We start from the raw sequence: 22,894 nt of genomic DNA, 5'->3' as shown, positions 1-22,894 counted from the left end.
TGCAGTGTATTTCAGGCGGAAGTCACTGCCATAAAAGATGGGCTTAAAAAAATAAAAACGAGAGTATTATCCACAAATGAAGTCTTCATTTACTCGGACAGTCAAGCAGCAATAAAAGCGCTGGAATCAAAAACGCACTCGTCAAAAACAGTTCTAGAATGTTTTAAACTACTAGATGACGTATCTAAGTGCTACAAGGTGCACCTTATCTGGGTACCAGGCCACAGGAACATTGCAGGAAATTGTAAGGCGGATGAACTTGCAAGAACCGGTACAACGCTCGATCTCGAACCGGATAAGGCGCTGATACCCATGTCCATAGACACTTGTAAATTACTTATAGACAGGGAAACCATCAAAAAGGTAAATACAAGCTGACAAAACCTCACAACATGCGAACTAAGCAGACAGACATGGCCGAACTGGAACAGCGGTCGATCGAAGGTCTTGCTAAGATTCAACAGAGAATCTATAAGAAAAATGATAGGTGTTTTAACTGGTCATTGTTTAATAGGCAGCCACGCTAGAAGGTGAGGACTCCCGTACTTCGATTTCTGTAGAAGCTGTCTAAATACAGAAGAAGAGGAAACAGTCAGACACCTTTTATGTGAGAGTGAAAGCCTAGCTAGGAGAAGGCTGCGCACCCTCGATACAGCATTTCTAACCGATGTAGCGGATATAGCCCATCTAAAACTAACGAAGCTCTGCTCGTTTATTAAAGCAACCGGATGGTTTGAAAGGGAACACGTAGAGTAAGGATAAGCTCCCGTGGTATCACAATGGACCTGCTGAAGGTCTAAGTGTGTCTTACGACAACCACCCTACCTACCTACCTAACGAAAATCAATAACAAAACATGTTGATATTCGAAAAACTGTAGAAAACTAACGCCAGCTGCACGTATTAATATTTATTTTATTAACTGTAAGAAATAAAAAAATTGGTTGAGTGCAAAACTGTAACATTTGTCTTTATTTGCATTATTGCTTGTTACTAGTGTTGTTGTTGTTGCATTGACACCAAACCATATACATATATATATATATATATACACTGAAGAGCAAAACTGTAACAAAATGTAATACTTCCCATTTCAACACATGTTTTTTGGCACGTTTTAACAAATACAATTTTTTTTCTGCATAACTTTATTGGCATGCATGTACTCTCTCTCTCAAACCGGTTTGGTGTCAATATATATATATGTAGTAGGTAGGTAGGTAGGTAAGTTGGTAGGCAGGTAAAATGTATATATATATAGTAGGTAGGTAGGCAGGTAGGGAGGTAAAATATATATATATGTATGTATGTACGCAACAGGTCTATCTCAAAGGAATGAATAATCTCGTACAAAATAAGAACGAATGATATTCATGTGAGCTTATGCGCTTCGCTAATGTATTGGTTGCTCCGCTTAGCAGCTCTAAATCGTACGACTAAATAAAGATAGTGGAAAAAACTTATAGACAAAAATGTTCACAAAAGAATGCTCAATAAAAAAGCTCTGATGCATATTTTCCATAAAATCAATAAAAAAACATTATGATGCTTGAAAACAATTCATCACTTAATTTTTGGCGTAATTTTGTTAATATATTAACTTTTTCATTATTAATTTTACAACAAAAAGTTTTGAATGAAAGTTGTAGATAATATTATTATCTACAAAAAAAGTATCCGGTTGCACCTTTATTTCTAAGATGGCGGCCGCGGGACACAATCCCCGACCCCGAAAACTTAAATTTAAGTTTTGGGTTTCACATAATAAAACCATACTTCTAAAATTACTTACTTCGCTATTTTTTTGGTCTCTTTTTACTGGACTACTTCTATGGAACTCGAACGGTCTACTAAAGCACAAATATGCGTTGGAGATTGTACTCAATTCGGGAATGTTAATGTCTGTATGATATCTGAAGCGCATTTCACAACGTAATTATACATAAAAATTGAAAACTATAAAACCTGTGATGTGATTCATCCAAGCAATTGTGCCCGAGGTGGTAGTACAATATTAATAAAAGGCTGTGTCAAGCACCTCGAAGAAGAAAAAGTTTTTGTTGATGACTTTCAGGTTACAGCTGTAACCATTAATTAAGATCTTTCGCTTATCGCAGTATACATCCACCCCCCCATTAGATAATGAAGTTCAAAATTTTACGCCAACGTGCAACTTAGCGCAAAAAAATACTCGAACTATTAAAAAAAAAACCGCAGTCATTACACAATACCCAAAGGAAATCAGAGATCTTATTTCACTAAAGAGAGAACTTCACAGTAAGTGGCATCAAACTCGAGCACCAATAGATAAAACTAAGCTAAACAAACTGATGTTAGTCGGAAAATAAAGAAATGTAAAAATGATATTTTTTCTCGTCCCTTGCATTCATTGTCTAACGATCGTCGCTTTTAACTCTAATTTGAATTATTCTATTTGTATCTTAATTTTTGTTATAATTCTGTTCTGAGGTAGTTGACTATGACTGATCGTTCGATTTGCTATTACTTCATTATAGGTATCTTTGTCATTAAAATTTATTTTATACTTTTTAGTTCGATTGGCAATAAAAGCGTGTTTTTTAGTTTTTTAATCTATTTTTTATTTTCTACTTTTTAGTTCGATTAGCAAAAAAGCGTGTTTTTCAGTTTTTTTTTAAACTATTTTTTATTATGAATGAAAATTATTGTTATCATTGCAGTCAGTGAATTAATGATTCGATATATTCGTGTTATATTTAATTCCTTTCTTATCGACTGTGAGTCTAAAGCTATGCAGTTATCGGCCGTGATAAAGAAGTAATCGGGATGAAGAACTTATTTCGTGGAGAGAGCCTGAGAAACGGCTACCCCACTCCATTGGCCAGTTTTTTTCGATTTTCGTGGTGCGGTGCACTATGAATTCCTTCCACCTGGCCAAACTGTTAATAAGGAATATTATTTGAGCGTTACGCGTCGTTTTCGTGAAGCAATTCATCTAAAAAGACCAGAATTATGGGCCAACAACTCTTGGTTTTTGCATCACGATAATGCACCGTCTCACACTGCACTCGTTCTTCGTGACTATTTCGCCAAAAATTCCACGCATATCGTTCCGCAACCACCGTATTCGCCTGATTTGGCTCCGTGTGACTTCTGGCTATTCCCAAAACTCAAGAGACCACTCCGGGGAACGCGTTTCGAGTCGACTGAGGAGATAAAAGCTGAATCGAAGAAGGTGCTGATGGCTATACCGGAAATGGACTATTTGGCATGTTTCGGGGATTGGAAAAATTGTTGGCACAAGTGTATTTCATCGAGATTGGATTGTTTTGAAGGGAATGAAATTGATTTACAAGAATAAATAAAGATTTTTCATTTTACAACCAAATTCACCTTACTTTTTGCCCACAGGTAAAAAAAGAAAATAGTAATCCTGGCAATCCTAATAAGGATAATGGAAAACTTGTATCAAATTATTGCATTGTCATCGGTCCTCCAAAATTCCAAGTCGATCAGATTTTTAGAAGCCAGTGAAAGTTAAGCTCAAAGATTCCGTTACATACATACATACATACATACATACAACCCGACCTAATAAAAGTGTGTTAATAAAAGTGTGTTAAAAAGGCCACATATGCACTGCCCTCCTCTCAAGATAAAAGAAGGAAAATGGGCAATTAATTAATGCTAGAAAGCAGAAATATATGCAGACTATCTAGCTGATGTTTTCAAACCTCATGAGGCAACATGCAAAAGCCTGTATACATCCGTTCTTCAAGAGTTTTGAGAAGTTCCACGAGTTACGAGCGCCGAACTAAAAAGAGAAATGAAAATGCTGGTTTCGATTTAATCAGTGCAGAAATACTCAAGCATCTTCCACTTAAAAGCATCCCAATTCTCACTAACCTAATGAGCACATCTTTTAAGTCTCATTGCATTCCAATTATCTGGAAAACTGCAGAGGTTATTACGCTTCAAAAACCATGTAAACCCGGACACGAAATTGCATCGCACTTCTACCTGTGACCTCAAAGCTATTTGAAAAACTGTTGATTAAGTGACTCAATAAAATAATAGAACGCAAGAAATAGTAATTCCAACACATCAGTTTGGTCTTCGAGGTAAACTTTCTACAATCGACCAGGTACACAGGATCACGCACGGAATAGAAAAGGCACTGGAAAACAAAAAATTATACTCTGGCATATTCCTCGATGTGGCAAAGATATTCGATAAAGTTTGTGACATAGGTTTGCTTCCTAAACTAAAATTAATACTTCCTAAACAATACCTACTACGAAATCTTGGTGTCGTGCTTATCACAGCAACGTTTGCAGATGACACCGCGCTGATTGCAGTTGGTGAAACTGAAAGCGAATTGACAGTCACACTACAAACCGCTTTAAATAAGGTCTCCGAGTGGGCTAATAAATGAATAATTAAACTAATATGTTCACGTAGTTTTCACAAACGCTAAAATACAGAATATACCACTATATAAATATATGTAGATGATCAGGAGGTGCCATATTTTCTGCGAATTACATAGATATGACATTTGAATGTAAACTTCAGATCTAACTATAGAAAACTAAGCAGATACTAAGACGAGTATGGATTTATGGTGCGCTGCTGGGTATTTACATTTATACCCTAGCATGCATATTTTTGAAGGAATTAATTTTTCCATTACTTTTGTACTTTGCCAGTTACATTTGGCTTATGTTAAATATAATTTCCAGTGCAGTGGTTGTGTTTGATACACAGTTTATGAGGTTTTAATTCTTAATGTGAAACTCGTTTTCATTAACTTGCGTCGTAATATGCGAAATAATAATAAACTAAGAGCTGTATTTATAATTATAAATTTTTATTGGTATACGAGTATACATAAACCTTTTAGTTTGTTTTAATTTTGATTGATAGTTGCTAATTTCTTTAATATTGAGTTTATTGAGGTTTACGGGCCATTGACCATACAGTGTTCAATGAATTTCTTCTAGACCCAATTTTAATTTGTATTTTCCAGTGGTTCCTATGTGCAACATATGGCCTCAACAAACAGATTAAAATTTGACTTATTTGAAGCTAGAAATTTTATTTGTCTCCACGAAAGCCTGGCCGATCTACTTCAAATTGTGACGTCGTATTTCAAGGAAATTCCATTAGTGGAACAACATCAAGACGCACGTCACAAATAGAAGGAGCCAATTATATATACAATATATATATATATATATACAATATATATATATTATATATTAGCCCAAAGGTCAGTGTTACTTAAGGTTGTAGGCCAGAATATCTAGTACAATTTATAAACGTCTTTATAGTACTTTATGGGATTCTCTCGTTCTATGACTTTGAGGACATTGACACAAACACCGTTGTATCAAGCCACATTAGTTTCGGGAAGGTTTAGAAATCTGTTTCAATTGTATAACTAAATATTATTTAGACAGCTTTAAGTAACTATTTCGAACAACTGTGTTCTGCTTTCATATCCCCACTAATATTATAAATGTGAATGTAAGTTTGTTTGTTACGCTTTCATGCCAAAACTACTTAACCGATTATTACGAAACTTTGTGCACATGTTTTTGGAGGTGATAGAAGTAACATAGGATACTTCTTATTAAAAAAAAATATTTTTTTTGAATGATAAAAAAATTGTTTGTCAAAAAATCTCAAAATTTCAGCTGTTTGAAATTTTTCTATATTTATTGTTTTTTTATTAAACAGTTTTATTTAGCTTGCCCAGTTTATTTATTTGTTTGTTTGGGTCAAATTTAGTAATTGGAATTTTACCCTTTTCTTGATGACATATTGATCTGATATTTGGTATTCTTCTGTCATTTTTATATTTTTATATAAAATATATACAATTTTGATTTTTGAGGTTTGATGTCATTTTTGCGGGTAGATGTCACTTGATTATTTTAAATCTTACCACTGATTTTAGTTCATACTCTGTTCTTCTTTAAAAATGCCTCGGAAACGGAAATCTGATCTATCCAAAAATTTGTCGCGGCTCCGTGCGGCAAAAGTTGCACGAAATCAAGAGTCTTCGATTAACGCAGAGCTGAGAAAACAACGACAAGAACAGCGAAAAAGGATTTTGAGAGCAACTGAAACGCCTTCTCAAGCACAAGTTCGCTCAGAAAGATAAGCTGAGCTGCAGGCAGCTAGAAGAGCAATAGAAACCCCAGAGCAATCGCAGGTGAGAAGAATTCATAATGCAGAAATGCAGAGCACGCGCCGTAGAAATTTTATAAGTAAGGATTGGTCTGTATTTAATGGTACTGGATTTCAATATTATCCTTCAATTGAATATCATAATCATCCTTTAATTGTTATTGGCACAATGGATAAAAAATGTCAGTATTGCGATGCTTTCAAGTGGAAAGATGAAACTGCTGGAATGTGTTGTTCCAGTGGTAAAGTTTCACTTCCAGTACTTGGTGAACCAGAAGAGCCTTTAAAAACTTTATTGTTAAATGTTACAAATGAGTCAAAGCAATTCTTAAGCAAAATAAGAAAGTATAACTCTTGCTTTCAAATGACATCCTTTGGAGTTGATAAAGTGATAAGAATGCCCGGATTTTCACCAACTTTTACTGTACAAGGGCAGATATATCATCAAATTGGATCACTATTTCCGGAAGAAAATGATCAGCATAAATTTTTGCAGGTTTATTATTATTATTATTATTATTACAAACTGAAGCTTATAATTAAAATTATAAGCCTAGTTAGGAAAGCTATGGCTACTAAGGCCTTCAGCTTCTTCTTATGATGTAAAATTAGTGCTTAATTAATGCTTAATACTAAGTGCTTATGCGTCGTTTAGAATTTCATTATAAATTAGGAGATACAATATAATTTTTCGACATGCTTGTTTAAATTTCGTAATATAATTTTGATATTTTTAAGAAAGCTATAATTTTTTTAATATTATCGATTGTGGGGTTGGAAATGCATTGAATGGGATCGGTGTTATGGAATATATTTTTTCTTAGTGAGTTGAAGGGATAACATTCAGACATAACGTGATTAATGGAGATCGGGGTGGAGTTACAAAACTGACATGTTCTGGGGGTATTGCTGTCGATAAGGTGATTATGGGTTAATTTTGAATGGCCCAGACGTACTCGCGTGAGTTTAACAAGGTCCATTCTAGAAAGTGAAAGGTTAGAGTGTTTTAGGAGGTTGCTTAAATCAAGCTTTTTTACATTTTGCGCTTTGTACCAAGTTGAGCATTTTGCCAAGTCTCAGATTTATATTGTTTTATGAATTTTTTCTTAAGAAATTCAGCTATATCATTAACATTTAGATTAGTAGTTGTTAATACAGGAGCTATGGTGGCGTATTTAGCCGTGCTATCAGCAAATTCGTTACCCTTTATAAGGGCATGGCCCGGGGACCATATCAGTAAAATATTTGGGTATTTTGTTTGTAAAATACTACGGATAGAACTAGGATAGTAATCATTTTTCGATATTGGATATGGCATCGAGAGATGAAAGTGAATCGGAGCAAATTGCAAATTTACCTTTTTTATTTCTAATTATATTAACAGCCGACATGATAGCAATTAATTCAGCAGAGTAGACTGTACTGTATGCAGCTAGGTTGGATACTATTAAGTTTTCATTTTCGGTAGTTACGCCAAATCCGATCATATTATTGCTTTGGGAGCCGTCTGTGTATATGAAGGTGTAGTCCTTGAGTTCATTTTGTAAGTGTGCAAAAGCTTGTTGATATATTTTAGCTGGTGTTTCGAATTTTTTACACTTTCGGAGCTCAGTGTTAACTATTGCTTTCTGTAAACGCCAGGGGGGGATGTGGGTTAGAATAGGTTTTAGTGGTAGATATGGAAGGTTAAGTTTTTTGCTGTTGAGGACTGCTCTACTAACTGCTGAGGGGACTCTTTTAGATGGCCTATTTTTTTGTAGGTTTGAGCAATTTTGAAGACAGGGGCATCATAGCTATTCATAAGCACTTTATTTAATTTATTTGTGATATAGTCCCTTTTCGCTTCTATTGTGGGAATGTTAGCTTCAAAAAGCATATTATTAATCGGGGACGTTCTAAATGCTCCTAGCGCGGTTCTTATAGCCGCATTCAGAATAGTTCTTAACTTATTTAGAGCAGATTTAGGTGCGAAACCATATAGAAAGAGGCCGAAATCAATTCTTGATATCAAGAGCGCTTTCGTTACTTGTATAAGTGTTACTGAGTTGCAATTGAATTTGAAGCTAGAGAGGCACTTGATGATATTAAGGCGCTGTGAAAGGTTTTGTTGTAGAAGTGATATGTGTGAATTCCAATTATAGTGGTTGTTAAAAGTGACTCCTAGTATTCTTAGAGTATCTACCTTATTTATTTGGATGTTGTTGCAGTGGACAGAGGGCGAGCACTGTTTTTTACGGCATATATGTAAGTGTTTGCATTTTTGTACCGAGAGTGAAGCACCAGAGTAGTTACACCAGGAGTTAATGTCTCCAAATAAATTGTTTAGATTAATACTAACATTTTTATCCTTTTTTTGTTTAACTAAAATATTGAAATCATCTGCGTAAGCGCAGAACGAGACTTCTTTATAAAAGGAAATTGTGGCACAAAGCTTGTTGTATGCTATTAGGAATATAATTACTGAAAGGGGTGAGCCTTGCGGTATTCCGTTTTGAAGTGGGTAAGTTTCGGAAAGGACATTGTCTAATCTGACTTTAATTTTCCTATGGGTCATAAAGTTTCTTATATAGTTGCAAATTCGCGGCCCGAGTTTCCACTCGAGCAGTTGATCTATTATAGCGTGGATTCCAATTGCTTTTGCGAAGTCGAGTGATTTTATTGACATATGTTTTCTTGCGGATAAAGATTCTGCAACGTGATGGTCTACATATAATAGAGCATCTGTTACTGACTTTCCCCGCTTGAATCCAACCTGATTGTTATGGATAAGTTTGTTGCTTCGAACAAACCACCATAACCTGTTTGATATAATTTTATCCAATAGTTTAGATAAGCATGGATTTAAGGAAATTGGCCGGTATGAATCGATTTCAATTTTGTTTGATTTAGATTTTAATATAGGGGTTATTATAGCAAGTTTGTATGATTGGGGGATATGTGATTGGAGAATGCTATTGTAGAAATTAAGCAATCTGTTTGTTACTGACAGAGGAAGTTTAGAGATCATAGAGTACGTTATTCGGTCATAACCAGGTGTTTTACCTTTGAGGTTTTGCAGAGCGGATTTAAGTTCGAGTAAATTTATTTCTCTTTCAATTTCTAATGCTTTGGCGTCGGAGGTTTGTGGAAACGTAATGTTGAGAGATATATTCTTTTTATCTTGAAATAAAAGAGGGAATTTATTATCACTAGATGAATTAGACCAATGCAAGCCAAATTCATCTGATATTTGTTTACGATCTGTAATGTTGAAAAAGGGTGCGTTGAGACTCTTCAGGCAGTGAATTCCGTGTTTTGTTTTATAACCACTAAGTCGTTTTATATTAGCCCAAATTTTTTCCGTTGGAGTGCTGGGGTTGATTTGGGAGGTAAATTCTTCCAATGATTTTCTTTTGGATTGTTTAAGTTCCCTTTTAAAAATCGCACTAGCTCGTTTGTACCTCATCACAGTGCCTTGGTTAATGTTTCGTTTGAGGGAACTCCAGCACTTATTTTTTTGAATACGAAGCTCCTGTAGCTTTGAGTTCCACCATGGGACATTGTGGGTGTACTTATTTGGGTTAGATTGGGGGATGGAAGCATGTGCGGCTTGAAGAATAATTTTATTGATATTAGCGGCCTCTTTATTTATATTATCGGCTACCAGGCGGTTGCAGTTGTGTTTTTCTGAGTGTTGACTGAATGATACCCAATTGGCTGTTTTAGTAATAAATCGGGGTTTTTGGACTTGAGAGCTAGGCTGTTGAGATTGAAAAAGTGAGACGAGTATAGGGAAGTAAGCAGATATCACATTGAACTGTTTTTGTGAGTATATTTTGACTCCGATAGCTTCGAAATCGTTATTTAAGGTTATTTGCTCGTGCTGGATGGAATTGTGAATAAGAATGGCAACCCCTCCAAAAGCGTTGGAGGAGTTGAGAGTATAAATGTTAAAGTTAATTGGAATAGGAATGGGTGAGTTTGGTTGAATATGCGTTTCCTGTAGTGCTATCACTTTTGTATTATGTTTCTTTATTAGCAACAACAGCTCATTATAATTGTTAAGATAGCCTCTAATATTCCATTGTAGTATTTTAAGTTTCATATTTTTAGCTTAGAGATAAACGATCAGAACTTTAGATATATTGTTGCTGTATACGTAAATGTAATTCTAAGAATGGTTAAATTAAAATTTATAGTTGTTTTGAATAAGTTAATTGGTAATAGAAATGAGTGTAAATACATTGATGATAAATAAAAGTCATAAGAAAAGGGCATAAATCCAGAAAACTTAAAAATCTTCCATAGCTTCTTCGCTTTCGTGGTTTGTTGTTGTTTTGCCAGGCTGTTTGACATTTGATTTTGAAATTAGTTTGTTTTTACTTTTTAACCCATTACAGCATAACGTTCGATATATCGGACATGAGTTAAATTAAATTTATATCAAGCAAGTGTGATGTGGAGGTGGCTTAAACGTTGTAATCGAAATAAAACTATTTCTCCAACAAAGGCATACCTTGATTTGTCGACCCATCGCAAGGAGTTCCCGTTATTTTAAACTTTTCTGTATGGCGGATTGCAAGCAGACTCTTTCGCGTAAAGGGTAAAATATTTTTTTAAATTTTTTTGGTATATTTTTAGCAAACAATTTTAGTGACAAGTGTTTATTAGTGTATAAGTGTGTTAGTAAGCAAAACATAAAAAATTGTGAAGTTTGCTTTATTATCAAACATTTACTGCAGTATTTAGTTGTGGCGTCCGATATATCGAACCTTATGCATAGCAGGCTCTAAGTGGTTTGGTTTTTTGCGTTTTCCAGATTGACTGTAGATGAAATTTTGAGCCTTTTGGAGAGCGATGATGGAAATATTAACAATGAAAATATTATTTACGTAGAGCCACCAATCGAACTTGAAGGCCAAGCCACAGATGAGGACAGTGATAAATCGGATGAAGAGCACGATGCTAATTTGAACCATTTAGGACGTAAATTATTGCGAACTAAGTACGAACTTCGTCGTTTTCACACAAATAGGGGATCTAATCAAGATCAGAGTTTGCACGAGTCCTCTTCGAGTAGCGATAGCGAAGATGATGTACCACTTTCGACTTTAAAGAAAGGGTTACAACCTGCCAAGAAAAGAAGAGTTGACTTATGGAAGAAACAAATCCCAAATTTTTCTTGCACAGAATTCAGCCAACAAATACCATCAGAAGAAGCTTTTGACTGTAAGACTCCTACAGACTTTTTAAATTGTTTTTCAATCAGGAATTGATCAAACAAATTGTGGACCAAAGTAATATTTACGCTGGGCAGAAGAATAAACAGCTGATGGTTACTGAAGATGAAATTTATGTCATTTTGGGAGGAATGATACTTTCAGGATACGCTAAGTTACCAAATAAACGACTTTATTTTTCCAGAGACAACGATGTTCCAAAACTTCTTTCCGAAAATATAAGGTGTAACAGGTTTGAATCAATACTCCAAAACTTGCACCTCAATGATAATAGCCAAATAGCTGCATCTTCTGATAGACTGTATAAATTGCGCCCGTTACTAGATAGGCTCGGGAATTCTTTCCAAAAGCACTACGGCATAGACGAACATTATAGTGTCGATGAAAGCATGATTCCATATTAGCCCATTAGGTTTGGATTTAAAAATTGGGCTTTGTGCGCAAGGATATATGGTTGCCTTTAGTTTATATACAGGAAAAAGTGCTGAGAAAAAAACCTTTGGGCTAGGTGGAGATGTAGTCCTCACCCTTTTAGACCTTGCAAAGTTACCATCTAATAATGGGATAAAAATGTATTTCGATAATTTCTTTACATCTTTAAGTTTGTTGAAGCACTCCGAGAAATAGGATTTTATGCAACAGGTACTTTACGAGCCAATCGCACAGAAAATTGTCCTCTGAAAGATGTAAAAATGTTTAAGAGTGAAGACCGAGGCTACACCGATTTCAGGACGGCCGACGAAGTATTTGTGTGTCGCTGGAAAGATAACAATGTAGTTACGGTCGCAACCAATTTCGAAAACATGACAATGACAACTGCCACGCGGTGGTCACACGTGAATAAAGCAAAAATTGCACTCCCCCAACCGTCTTTAATTTCTAACTATGATAAGTATATGGGTGGAGTGGATAAATGCGATCAGGCGATTGCAAATGTGCGTACAAGGATGCGGATAAGGAAATGGTGGTGGCCAATTTTTGCCTATTTCGTTGATGTTTCAATTGTAAATGGATGGTTACTTGTGAAAAAAGTTGGCTGTAATAAGGACACTGGGCATTTAGGAGGCATGTGGCTCGAACTCTGCTTGTGACACACGGAACACCCCCACATCAAGGACGAAAACCAGCTACACCATTTTCCGCTACACGGTTTGATTGCCTCAACCATTGGATTGTTCCAATAAATTCCGAACACCGTTGTACAAATAAGTGTGGTGGGAAATCAAAATACAAATGCCAAAAATGTGAAGTAGGCCTCCATCCTAAGTGTTTCATGGAGTATCATGTAGAGCCCAATACCTAAATATTATTTATATATAATTAATTTACTTGTATTTCTTCATTTTCAGTAATATTTTAAATAAATTTTGCTAGAAGCATTCGGTTTTTTTTATTTCTCATGAGATAGCTTGAGGTGCCGGTATGCATAACGTTCGATAAATCGGACGGCTTGTTTACAACAAACTACAGACAAATGTGTAACTTTTCTTTCACCACTCGATTTGTGTGATCTCCATAACCCGAAATTTTCACAGAAATTCATTATAAGTATATGGACAAACTTTATGCAGTAATGGGTTAATTGAGATATGAGGCGTTTAGAAGTGTTTCCCGGGAAGATTTTGAGTTTGGTGTTGGAGATGACTTTCGATGCTAAATCATGTGCTGATGATGTTGAATTTGGTTCAGAGTCGGAGTCAATTACAACATCGCTGTAAGTGGCGACGGGCCGTCCGTGTTGATTTGTAGTGTTGATGGGTGGGTGGTGTTCAGCTGGTCTCTGTGATGATGGTGGAAGCACTGTTGTTGGTTGGGAATGGGTATTTTCTATAATTGGTGGCTGGGTGGTAACAACAGAAAGGTATGTAGCATGATTATGTTGATGGCGTTCTTGATATATGGTGAAGGCAGTCTTGTTATCAACTTTGAGCGTTGTTTTTATTGCTTGGAGCTCTTGCTGTTTAATAAATATTGGACACTTCTTATCAATAGCTGAGTGGTCGTTTGGAGTAACCTTAGAGATATGACAGTTGACGCAAAGTTTCTTGTTTCTACACTCTTCTTTACTTTCTGTATTTAAACGGTAGTCTTTTGCGCAGAAGGGGCAAGTTTTGTTATTTTTACAGAATTTAGAAATATGTCCATAGTAAAAACAATTGTTGCATCTGAGTGGTCGCGGTATATGTGGTCGGATATTGATTTTTTCATAGCCAATACGAATATCTTCTGGTAATGTAGTTGAGTCGAATGTTAATACCACTAGTCCCGTTTCAATCAAGTTATTATTATCGTTTTTAAGGATTTTTTCAACAAGACAAAGATTTTGAGATTTAAGTTCCTCCAAAATCTCGTCTTGTGGGATGCCACGGAGAGCGTTGCAATAAATCACACCTTTGGAATAATTCAAAGTTTTATGTTCGGTAATTTGAATTGTGATTTCGTTGGATAGAGCGGTTAATGTTATTAATCTGTTTGCCTGAGCATGATTTTTGGTTTTAATTAAGACACTTCCACTACGAGTTTTCTTACATTCTTCAACCTCACCACTGCACGTAATGTCGATAGCCTTTTTAAGTAAAAAGGGGGAAACGTTGGAGAGTGTATTAGTGTTGTTGGTTCTGGTCATAATGAGGTATTTTGGTCCTAAGGTTGAAAATTTTGGTTTTATGGTTTTGTCCCATTGCAAAAGAGGTTGATTGAAAGTTTTTGCTATATTAGGTGGGTCGTTCATGTTGTTAGTGGAACTGGGACTACTCTAAATTATCACTACACTTGTATTGTTTTTTCTTCCTTTTTGATCTTATTTGTTTACTAGTTAGTAAGAAGCACGTTGGTTTGGTTCTTATGTATTGTAATTATTCTTGTTTGTTTGTTGGTTTCACAGCTTAATACACTGTTTTTGTTTTTTGTTCTTTTGGTTTTTGGTTTTTGCACTGTTGATAGCTAGTGTACACTAAGGCAGACGATTAAAAATGATCTTATCGCGACGAGAGTCACTACTGTACTGATATATTATATTATTAAAAAAAATCGATTTTGAGCCGAAAAACAAAATTGCCGATAAAGCTTGAAAAAAATTTTTTCGGGCGAACAAAAAAATACGTGTCTCATTATTTTGACCAGAGAGCAACATATTTGAGTTACATCGAAATCGAAGAACATGTCCCGAATAGCCCTTTTGAATTGAAATGGAAAGAATCTATATAAGAAAATTTTTTTTAATTACTCATAACTTAGTCAAAAATAAGCCGATTTGAATGATTCTGGGTTCAAAATAATCGTAATTACTTACACGAGCGACTACATGCAGAAACAATTGCAAAAAAGTAGTTCAAAATGTTTTATTTTGCAAAAAACAAAAAGTGCGAAACAGGATTTTTACTCAAAAATGCATTACTCAAAAACAACTCATTTTAGCTACTAGGCATTCAGCTCAATTAAAGTTTGAGATGTTCTTTTGATTTGGAAAAAGTTATAAAAATAAAAAAAATACACTTTTTGAAATATTGAATTTCGAAAAAATTTCAATTTTTTTTCTTTTTTGCTAAATAAAAAATTTTCAACTACTTTTTTGCAATTGTTTCTACATGAAGTCGCTCGTGTAAGTAATTACGATCATTTTGAACCCAGAATTATTAAAATCGGTTCATTTTTGACTAAGTTATGGGCATTTAAAAAAATTTTTTTCTTATATAATTAAAAAAAATCGAGTTTGAGCCGAAAAACTAAATTGCCGATAACTCTTGAAAAAAAATTTTTTCGGGCGAACAAAAAAATACGTTTATAATTATTTTGACCAGAGAGCAACATATTTAAGTTACATCGAAATCGAAGAACATGACCCGAATAGCCCGGTTGAATTGAAATGGAAAGCATCAATAGACAACGTGGTGAACATGAGAGGCATTATAATGCGCCGATGGTCAATGAAGCTGCTGTTTTGGGCACTGGTGACCCGTGCTCTCCACGAGACATAGTGTTACGGGCACATGATAATACGCTACAGCGTGTTGCCGATACTCTTAAATTTTATAATGATTTGCAGTACCCATTAATTTTCAGTAAAGGTGAATCAGGATATCATTTTAATATTCCAGTCATTAATCCAACAACAAAACAGCCAATTTCAAATAAAAAAGTTTCCTGTATGGACTTCTATGCGTATTACATCATGATTCGAGAGAATGATTTCAATCTCCTTCTGCGAACAAGGCAACTTTTCCATCAATTCGTGGTAGACATGTATATTAAAGTAGAGAGCGAACGTCTTCGTTACATTTCCCTAAACCTAACGACATTGGCAAAATGGTTATTTTACCGTCCACTTTCGTGAACAGTCCCCGTTATTTGCAAGAGTACACTCAAGGCGCATTTACTTATGTACGAACTTACGGATGGCCTGACCTCTTCGTAACTTTTACCTGTAATCCTTCGTGGCAGGATATAACTCAAGAGCTTATGTCTGGACAAAAAACCACTGATCGACATGAATGTTCAGAAATTAATTAACGTTGTGACAAGAGGAAAAGTATTTGGAGACGTCCAGTGCCATATGTACTCGATTGAATAGCAGAAACGAGGTCTACCACATGTGCACATATTAATTTGGCTAAAACAGAAGCTACTTCCTAATGAAAAAAATATCCTCGAGAACTGATGAAAGAAACGGTTCACAGTGATAAGGGTTACCCGTTATATAGACGAAGGGCGCTTGCTGATGGTGGTAAACAGGTTGGCATTCGGACTCGCAGTGGGGAAATCAAGAGTTTTGATAATAGCTGGGTTGTGCCCTATTCGCCGATTTTGTGTAAATTATTCAACGCCCACATTAAAGTGAAGCCTGCAATTCTGTGCGTGCGATTAAATATATTTGCAAGTGTGTCAATAGAGGAAGCGATCAGGCGATCTTCAATCTGCGTAATGAAGGTGTTGTACAGACCCTCAATGAAGTACAAACTTATCAAGCAGGAAGATATGTCAGTAGCAATGAAGCAGCATGGCGGCTGCTTGGCTTTCCATTACATGGAATACTACATGGAATACACAATAGAAAACGGACAGCGTGTTTTTTTTTATGAAAATACTTTTCTAGATAGGATTTTATCTCCTCCTAAGACCACGCTGACTGCCTTTTTCCACCTTTGTCAGAATGATACTTTTGCAAGGACATTATTGTACTCTGAGGTTCCCCGTTATTATACATGGAACACCTGAAAAAAAAGAGTGGCATCGTCGTGTTCAAGGTACACCTGTTGAAAATCAACCTGGGGTTAAATCATCGGATTCTCTTGGTCGTGTCTATATTGTACATGTTACAAATTTCGAAGGCTTTTGTCTGCGTATGTTATTGCATCATATTAGAGGTACAACTAGCTTTACAGAACTTAAAATTGTCAATGGTCAGGAATGTCAAACATACAGAGAAGCATGTGAATCTCGGCGATTGTTAGAAAATGATAATCATTGTGACGAAACTATGGAGGAAGCGGTACAATGTCGATCACCAGATAAAATCAGGGAACTTTACGCTACGCTTTTATCTTCATGCGGCTTGTCTAATCCTCAAACTCTTTGGGATAAGTACAAAGAATACATGGCCGAAGACATTTTACATCAACTGCAGCGAGTACATACAGATATGACTTTCAATGAAGATATCTACAACGAAACGCTAATTATAATCGAAAATAAGGTTTTTACAATGGTTGGAAAAAAATTAAATGATTTTGGAATGCAAAGCCCTCGACGAAACAATACAGATGACTTTAATAATGAAATTGCTCGAGAGATAGATTATGCTTTTATAGCACTGCAACATCAAGTAACAGAATTAGTCCTTCAATTAATTCCAGAGCAAAATCATGTTTTCCACCAAGTTTTACGTAAAATAGACTCCGGCAATGGTGGACTCTTCTTTCTCGACGCACCAGGAGGAACCGGAAAGACGTTCTTGCTTAACCTAATATATTATTAATGTCAGTCAGAAAAGACAAACAAATAGCAGTTGCTGTAGCTTCTTCGGGTATTGCCGCGACGCTATTAAACGGCGCCCGTACAGCACATTCTGTTTTAAAATTACCATTAAATCTGGCACAGGAAGATTCACCCATCTGTAATTTCAGTAAAAATAGTTCGCGAGGTAGGATGCTGCGAGAATGTAAGCTTTTAGTGTGGGATGAAAGTACAATGTCTCACAAGAAGGCTATAGAAGCTTTAAACCGAACTCTCCAGGACTTGCGAGATAGTTGATATATAAAATGGGAGGAATGGTAGTTTTATTGGCTGGTGATTTCCGACAAACCCTCCCAGTCATTCAGAGAGGGACACCAGCAGATGAATTTCAAGCATGTATTAAATCATCATGCTTTTGGTCGAAAGTTGAAAAACTCAGCCTGAAAACAAATATGAGAGTTCATCTTCATAATGGCGTGGACTCGGGACTTTATGCAGAAATGTTGTTGAAAATTGGTGATGGTTGTTTAGGCGTTGACAAAGAAGGTTATATATCACTATCAAGAAAATTTTGCAATTTAGTTTGTCGAACGTTTTTCCGGAATTGTAACAAAATTTGAGTAGTGATCAGTGGTTGTGCGCAAGAGCAATATTAACGCCAAAAAATGAAATAGTTTCTAGAATCAACACTGACATTTTAAAAGAGGTGCAAGGAGAAATGAAGGAATATTTGTCAATGGATACAATTATGGATACGGAACTAAGTACTTCATATCCTATGGAATTTTTAAACTCACTTGAACCGTGTGCACCGTCACATAAAATTCAATTAAAATTGAATGTACCAGTGATGCTTATGCGAAATCTGAATGCTCCTCTGCTATGTAATGGAACAAGGCTTCGGATAACAAAATTGGGGCAAAATATACTTGGTGCTACTATTTTAACAGGTATGGGTAAGGGAAAAAGTGTCATCATACCTCGCATTCTAATTATTCCCACTGACCTTCCATTCCAATTCAAAAGGGTTCAGTTTCCCATCAAGCTTAGCTTTGCTGTTACCATAAATAAAGCACAAGGGCAGACATTGCAGGTAGCGGGAGTGAGTTTAGAAAAGCCATGCTTCTCTCACGGTCAACTATATGTAGCATGTTCGCGAGTGTCTAATGCCCGGAATTTACACATATTTGCAAAAGACGGAAAAACTTATAATATAGTCTACAAAAATATCCTAGATTAATACTCTCCATTCTACCTTTTTGAATTATAAGAATTTAAAATTATTTATTTTTATTACAGTGAAATATATTTAAACTTTTTTTTTTGTAATTAAATAAAGCATATTTTAAGTTTTTGAAACTCATTGTATGTAGTAATTTTTAAATACTAAATCACATTGATTCAGCCCTATTGAAATGTAATGATCTTTAATATTTATTTAAGGGCTACAACGCGAGCGAAGCCGCGGGTAACAGCTAGTATTTTCTATACGTTCACCATTCTCATGTTCGTATTTCATTCTTTTTTTTTTATATCTCTTCTCTTTTCACTTTCAACAACTATAACACATTTCCGTTTACTCCTAAGTTAGTAATTTTTAAATTCTTCGTATCTACTTTCTTATATATTCTCGAGTTTTCTCACTTTGTCGCTTATGGGATTCTTATCTCATATCAGTGAAAAGTATGAAAGGTTTGTGAGCCTTCTGTCTTCCTGCGTGCTTAAAAAAAATTGTTTACTTTTATGTTTTATAATATTATATTATTTATATTATATGCATTAATCACCTATAAATCCAATCACCAAATTAATGTACCCGTTCCCATATGGCAGATTACCTGCAAAATTGACAATCAGCTATCAATACTGCGCTGAGAAGTTTTTCTTCATAGAAATTATTTTGGTGGAATATTTCGGTGTTTTTGGTTTCTTTAATTATTATTAATGATATCAAGAAAATACAAGGGGAAGGAATAGCTAATTTAATTGCGCAATTTGCTGTTAGTAATGAACAGTTTGAGGAAATCCTTATCAAAAAATTATGGCAGCAATAAGCACGGGAAATTCTATATTACATTTTATAATAAGTAATAAGAGGACAAAACGTTTATGGACGCACGCTTTTTTCTGTAAAATGAATCCATAATTAATAATATTTAACAAACATTTTATTAGAATTATGTTTACAGACCTGTTTTCTTTCCTGGCATCCATTTAATTTAGTTTTTATTTTGATGTTTCTCCTTACATTCGTAATGATAATTATCGATAACACAGAAAACACAGGGTTGTATGTCAAAAAGTATCGTTATTATCTAGGATTACTTTATAATCTTAGATTTTGGGAGAGAAATGTTGTATGGGAAATCCCGCTTTTTAATTTCGAATTTTGAGTTAAGCGCGAAAAAGTAGATCATCTAGATACTTATATGCGAACGTATTATTACGCTCTCATCAAATTTGAAGAGATTAGCTAATCCGCTTGCATAATGGGTGTGGTGATAGCAGTTTGTTTATGAATACGGTGAATGCAAATTTGAAAAGTGCGTTTACGTGGGGATTTTTTAAAATTAAAGTAATATTTGTATTTAAATGCACGGTTAAAAACTGTTAGGGCAATAAAACCACACCCGATAAATGTTTAAACTTTTCAATTTCCCATCCGTCGCACCTCTGTTAGAAAAATGGATTCAATTTTACCGGAGAGAATATGAATTCAACCTAAACACCAGCCGCATTTGCATAAAGCATTTTTCATGTGAAGACATCAAAAATGCGACCCAATTTACTATGATCATAAAATAGTTTATGAATGGCTAACACATTTAATAATATTGCATTATTGAAAATATCTCAGGCTTCTCGACTGCACAACATCTAAAAAGAAGTACTGCACCCAAATACTGTATGTTTGTTGCTCAGGTTCCAGAGAACACTCAAGCGACTAATAAAAGCTTGGTTAAAGATTTACCTCAGCAATCTACATCAAAAGGTATTTAAAGTTCTCCTAATCAAAAAAGTTTATTTTAATCATGCACCTTTGAATGCGGATTACAGATGTGGTGTATCACTTCTAGTGGAACCTCTCATATACATAAATCATTACCTCAACATCACCAAGCCAGGAGCTGTATTACGACAGCGACTTACGGGAGGTGGGGGATATCGGAATCGAAAATTTTAGTTATTTTCATAATACATGATTGAGGAATAGAATCTCACGAAAAGCGCATTTCTATGATGAAAGCAGAATTTGAGTAAAAATTGCGCTCCATTTTTACAAAAGGTCAAGACAGTTTGGTCTGATAAGGACATTACCCAGTTAGTTATTTGTATATTGAAAGTCCAAGCGCATATAGATTGCTGCATAAAAAAACTCCCCCACCCTGGAGTTCACACCCTCAATATATGGTCGAAAAAACCAGATATGTCAAAAGGTTTAATAGAATCTGGTTTTAAATTGCTGGCAGCCTCCACGCACATGTATTCCATCCAAAACCTGTGTGTTTTAAGTTTCAACAAAATAAAAATATGGCAGTCATACTGTTACGACATTTTGAGGACTCAACACTACCATCTGCAAATTATGTCCAAGCGGCAATGCTCAAAGATAAATAGTTATCATAAATATTTTACAAATATGTACTTTTTAATTCTAACTCGGTATTTTATGAAAGCATATTGAGGACGGTCGCCGTAGCAGAATGGGTTGGTGGGTGATTACCATTCGCAATTCACGAGAGAACGTTGGTTCGAGTCTCGGTGAAACACCAAAATTAAGAAAAAGTGTTTTCTAATAGCGGTCGCCCCTCAACAGGCAATGGCAACCCTCCAAGTGTATTTCTGCCATGAAAAAGCTCCTCATAAAAATATCTGCCGCTCGGAGTCGGCTTGAAACTGTAGGTCCCTCCATTTGTGGAACAACATCAAGACGCACACCACAAATAGGAGAAGGAGCTCGGCCAAGCACCCAAAAAGGGTGTACGCGCCAATTATATATATATATATTGAAAGCTGCCAAAATTATGGCTACAATGTTGTCGCGTTTGTGTCTGGCCTTTTAGGCAAATGAGATATATTAGAGTCGTTGTTATGTACATCCACAGGGGTGACAATAACACATACAATTTTAGCAAGCCACTTCTGGGTTTCGGGACCGCTCCTACATAAAGTGAAAACACCTGCAAAATTATTTTCCCATATGGTGGCGCAAGTTATAATAAGAGCTGCAGGTATGGGACACCTGCAGCAACGTAATTGGAATAAATACTTTAAGTTGTTTAAAACAGTATAAAATATTGACCTACATAAATAGAATTACTTATCTCAATTTCAATATTTTCAGACAAAGGATGGGTTCGACGTGCTTATCAGGAGCCCATATACTGACACAAGGAAAAGATGTCAGGCTTATGACTATGAGGAGCAAGAAGAAATACTCAATAAGATGCCGGCTATGATGAAAAGCATGAGGGTGAATGGAAACACAATTGGCTACCCCGAAAAAGTAACCATGGTATTACATAAATATAATCATATATGTATATATTTTAGATACACTAATTGTGTAAAATATGTAGACACATGTTACAAAGGATGTTAATGATATAAAGAAATCTCACGAGCTACGAGTAGTGTGAATTGTCAAAAATGAAGTGTAACCGCGAGGACTTTTTCGACAGTTTCCGGTTTCAAATTGCCGGCTGCATTTGGCAAGGCATTTGAATGTGCAATTATTTGTTCCTTTGGCAAACGAAATTTTATTCAATTTACTTTTCATTAGAGGGTATAATAACCCTAACTAAGTTCAATTGCATCTGTAACAAACAAAGTGCCGCACACATACATATGTATGCACTGAAGCAACCATGACCTACCTCACAAGGCATCGCCTTATCATATTTACATACAGGAGTAAATACCCGAATGATTGTATTCCCGCCTAACAAATGCTAAAACAATTATCTTTTGCATATGCATATTTGTACAAATATGTACTATATGTATGTGCGTATCCCCACTTGATGCTCTAGCTTATGTACGAACATATTTGAATTCTGAACTCCCAGCAAAACTTATTATTAGTATACAACTTAGATCTTTTTCGATAAAGATCTTAAAAAAAATATAACTAACGCGAACTTTCTCAAAAAATCGCGGACACTGTTGAACAAATAAAAATCCTTTCCGCTATCGACTCGAAGTTTGATTTCACTCTTTGAAGTTCAAACACAGAGTGACTTAATCTTAAAAAATACATTAAACTTATCAACTGCCCACACCATAAATTGTCTATTAAGATTTCCATGTAATTTTGCGAAAGCATTGCAGTTAATGATTTCGCTTTGCAAGTCAGAAGGTGAAGTTTTTTGAACGGAAATGCATTTTCAAATTTCGTGTTTATTTTGTCTGAGAATTTGGGTAGCGAATGGTTGTCAACATACTTGTCAACGATATTAACTGACAACAAAGTTTTCATGACCGCGTGTGTAAAGTAAATATTGGGAAACAAATATGAATAGGGACTGAATTCATATGTGCCAAAATGT

General features: G+C 35.3%; 1 protein-coding gene across 2 annotated transcripts in view; it reads left to right on the top strand.

Annotated features, from left to right (window-relative positions):
- Positions 1–22,894, top strand: part of LOC128869181 (uncharacterized) — a 57,241-nt gene that overhangs the window by 4,433 nt on the left and 29,914 nt on the right. For both annotated transcript variants that reach the window (XR_008455225.1, XM_054111693.1), the window contains exon 4: positions 21,691–21,861. Coding sequence is in view for 1 of the 2 variants with exons in the window: in XM_054111693.1 (XP_053967668.1) it covers positions 21,691–21,861 (171 nt within the window). In the remaining variant the exon portion in view is untranslated. The remainder of the gene's footprint in view (positions 1–21,690; positions 21,862–22,894) is intronic.

Source organism: Anastrepha ludens, chromosome X (assembly GCF_028408465.1).
Source record: "Anastrepha ludens isolate Willacy chromosome X, idAnaLude1.1, whole genome shotgun sequence".
Lineage (NCBI taxonomy): Eukaryota > Metazoa > Arthropoda > Insecta > Diptera > Tephritidae > Anastrepha > Anastrepha ludens.
This window is presented reverse-complemented; position numbering and strand designations above follow the sequence as displayed.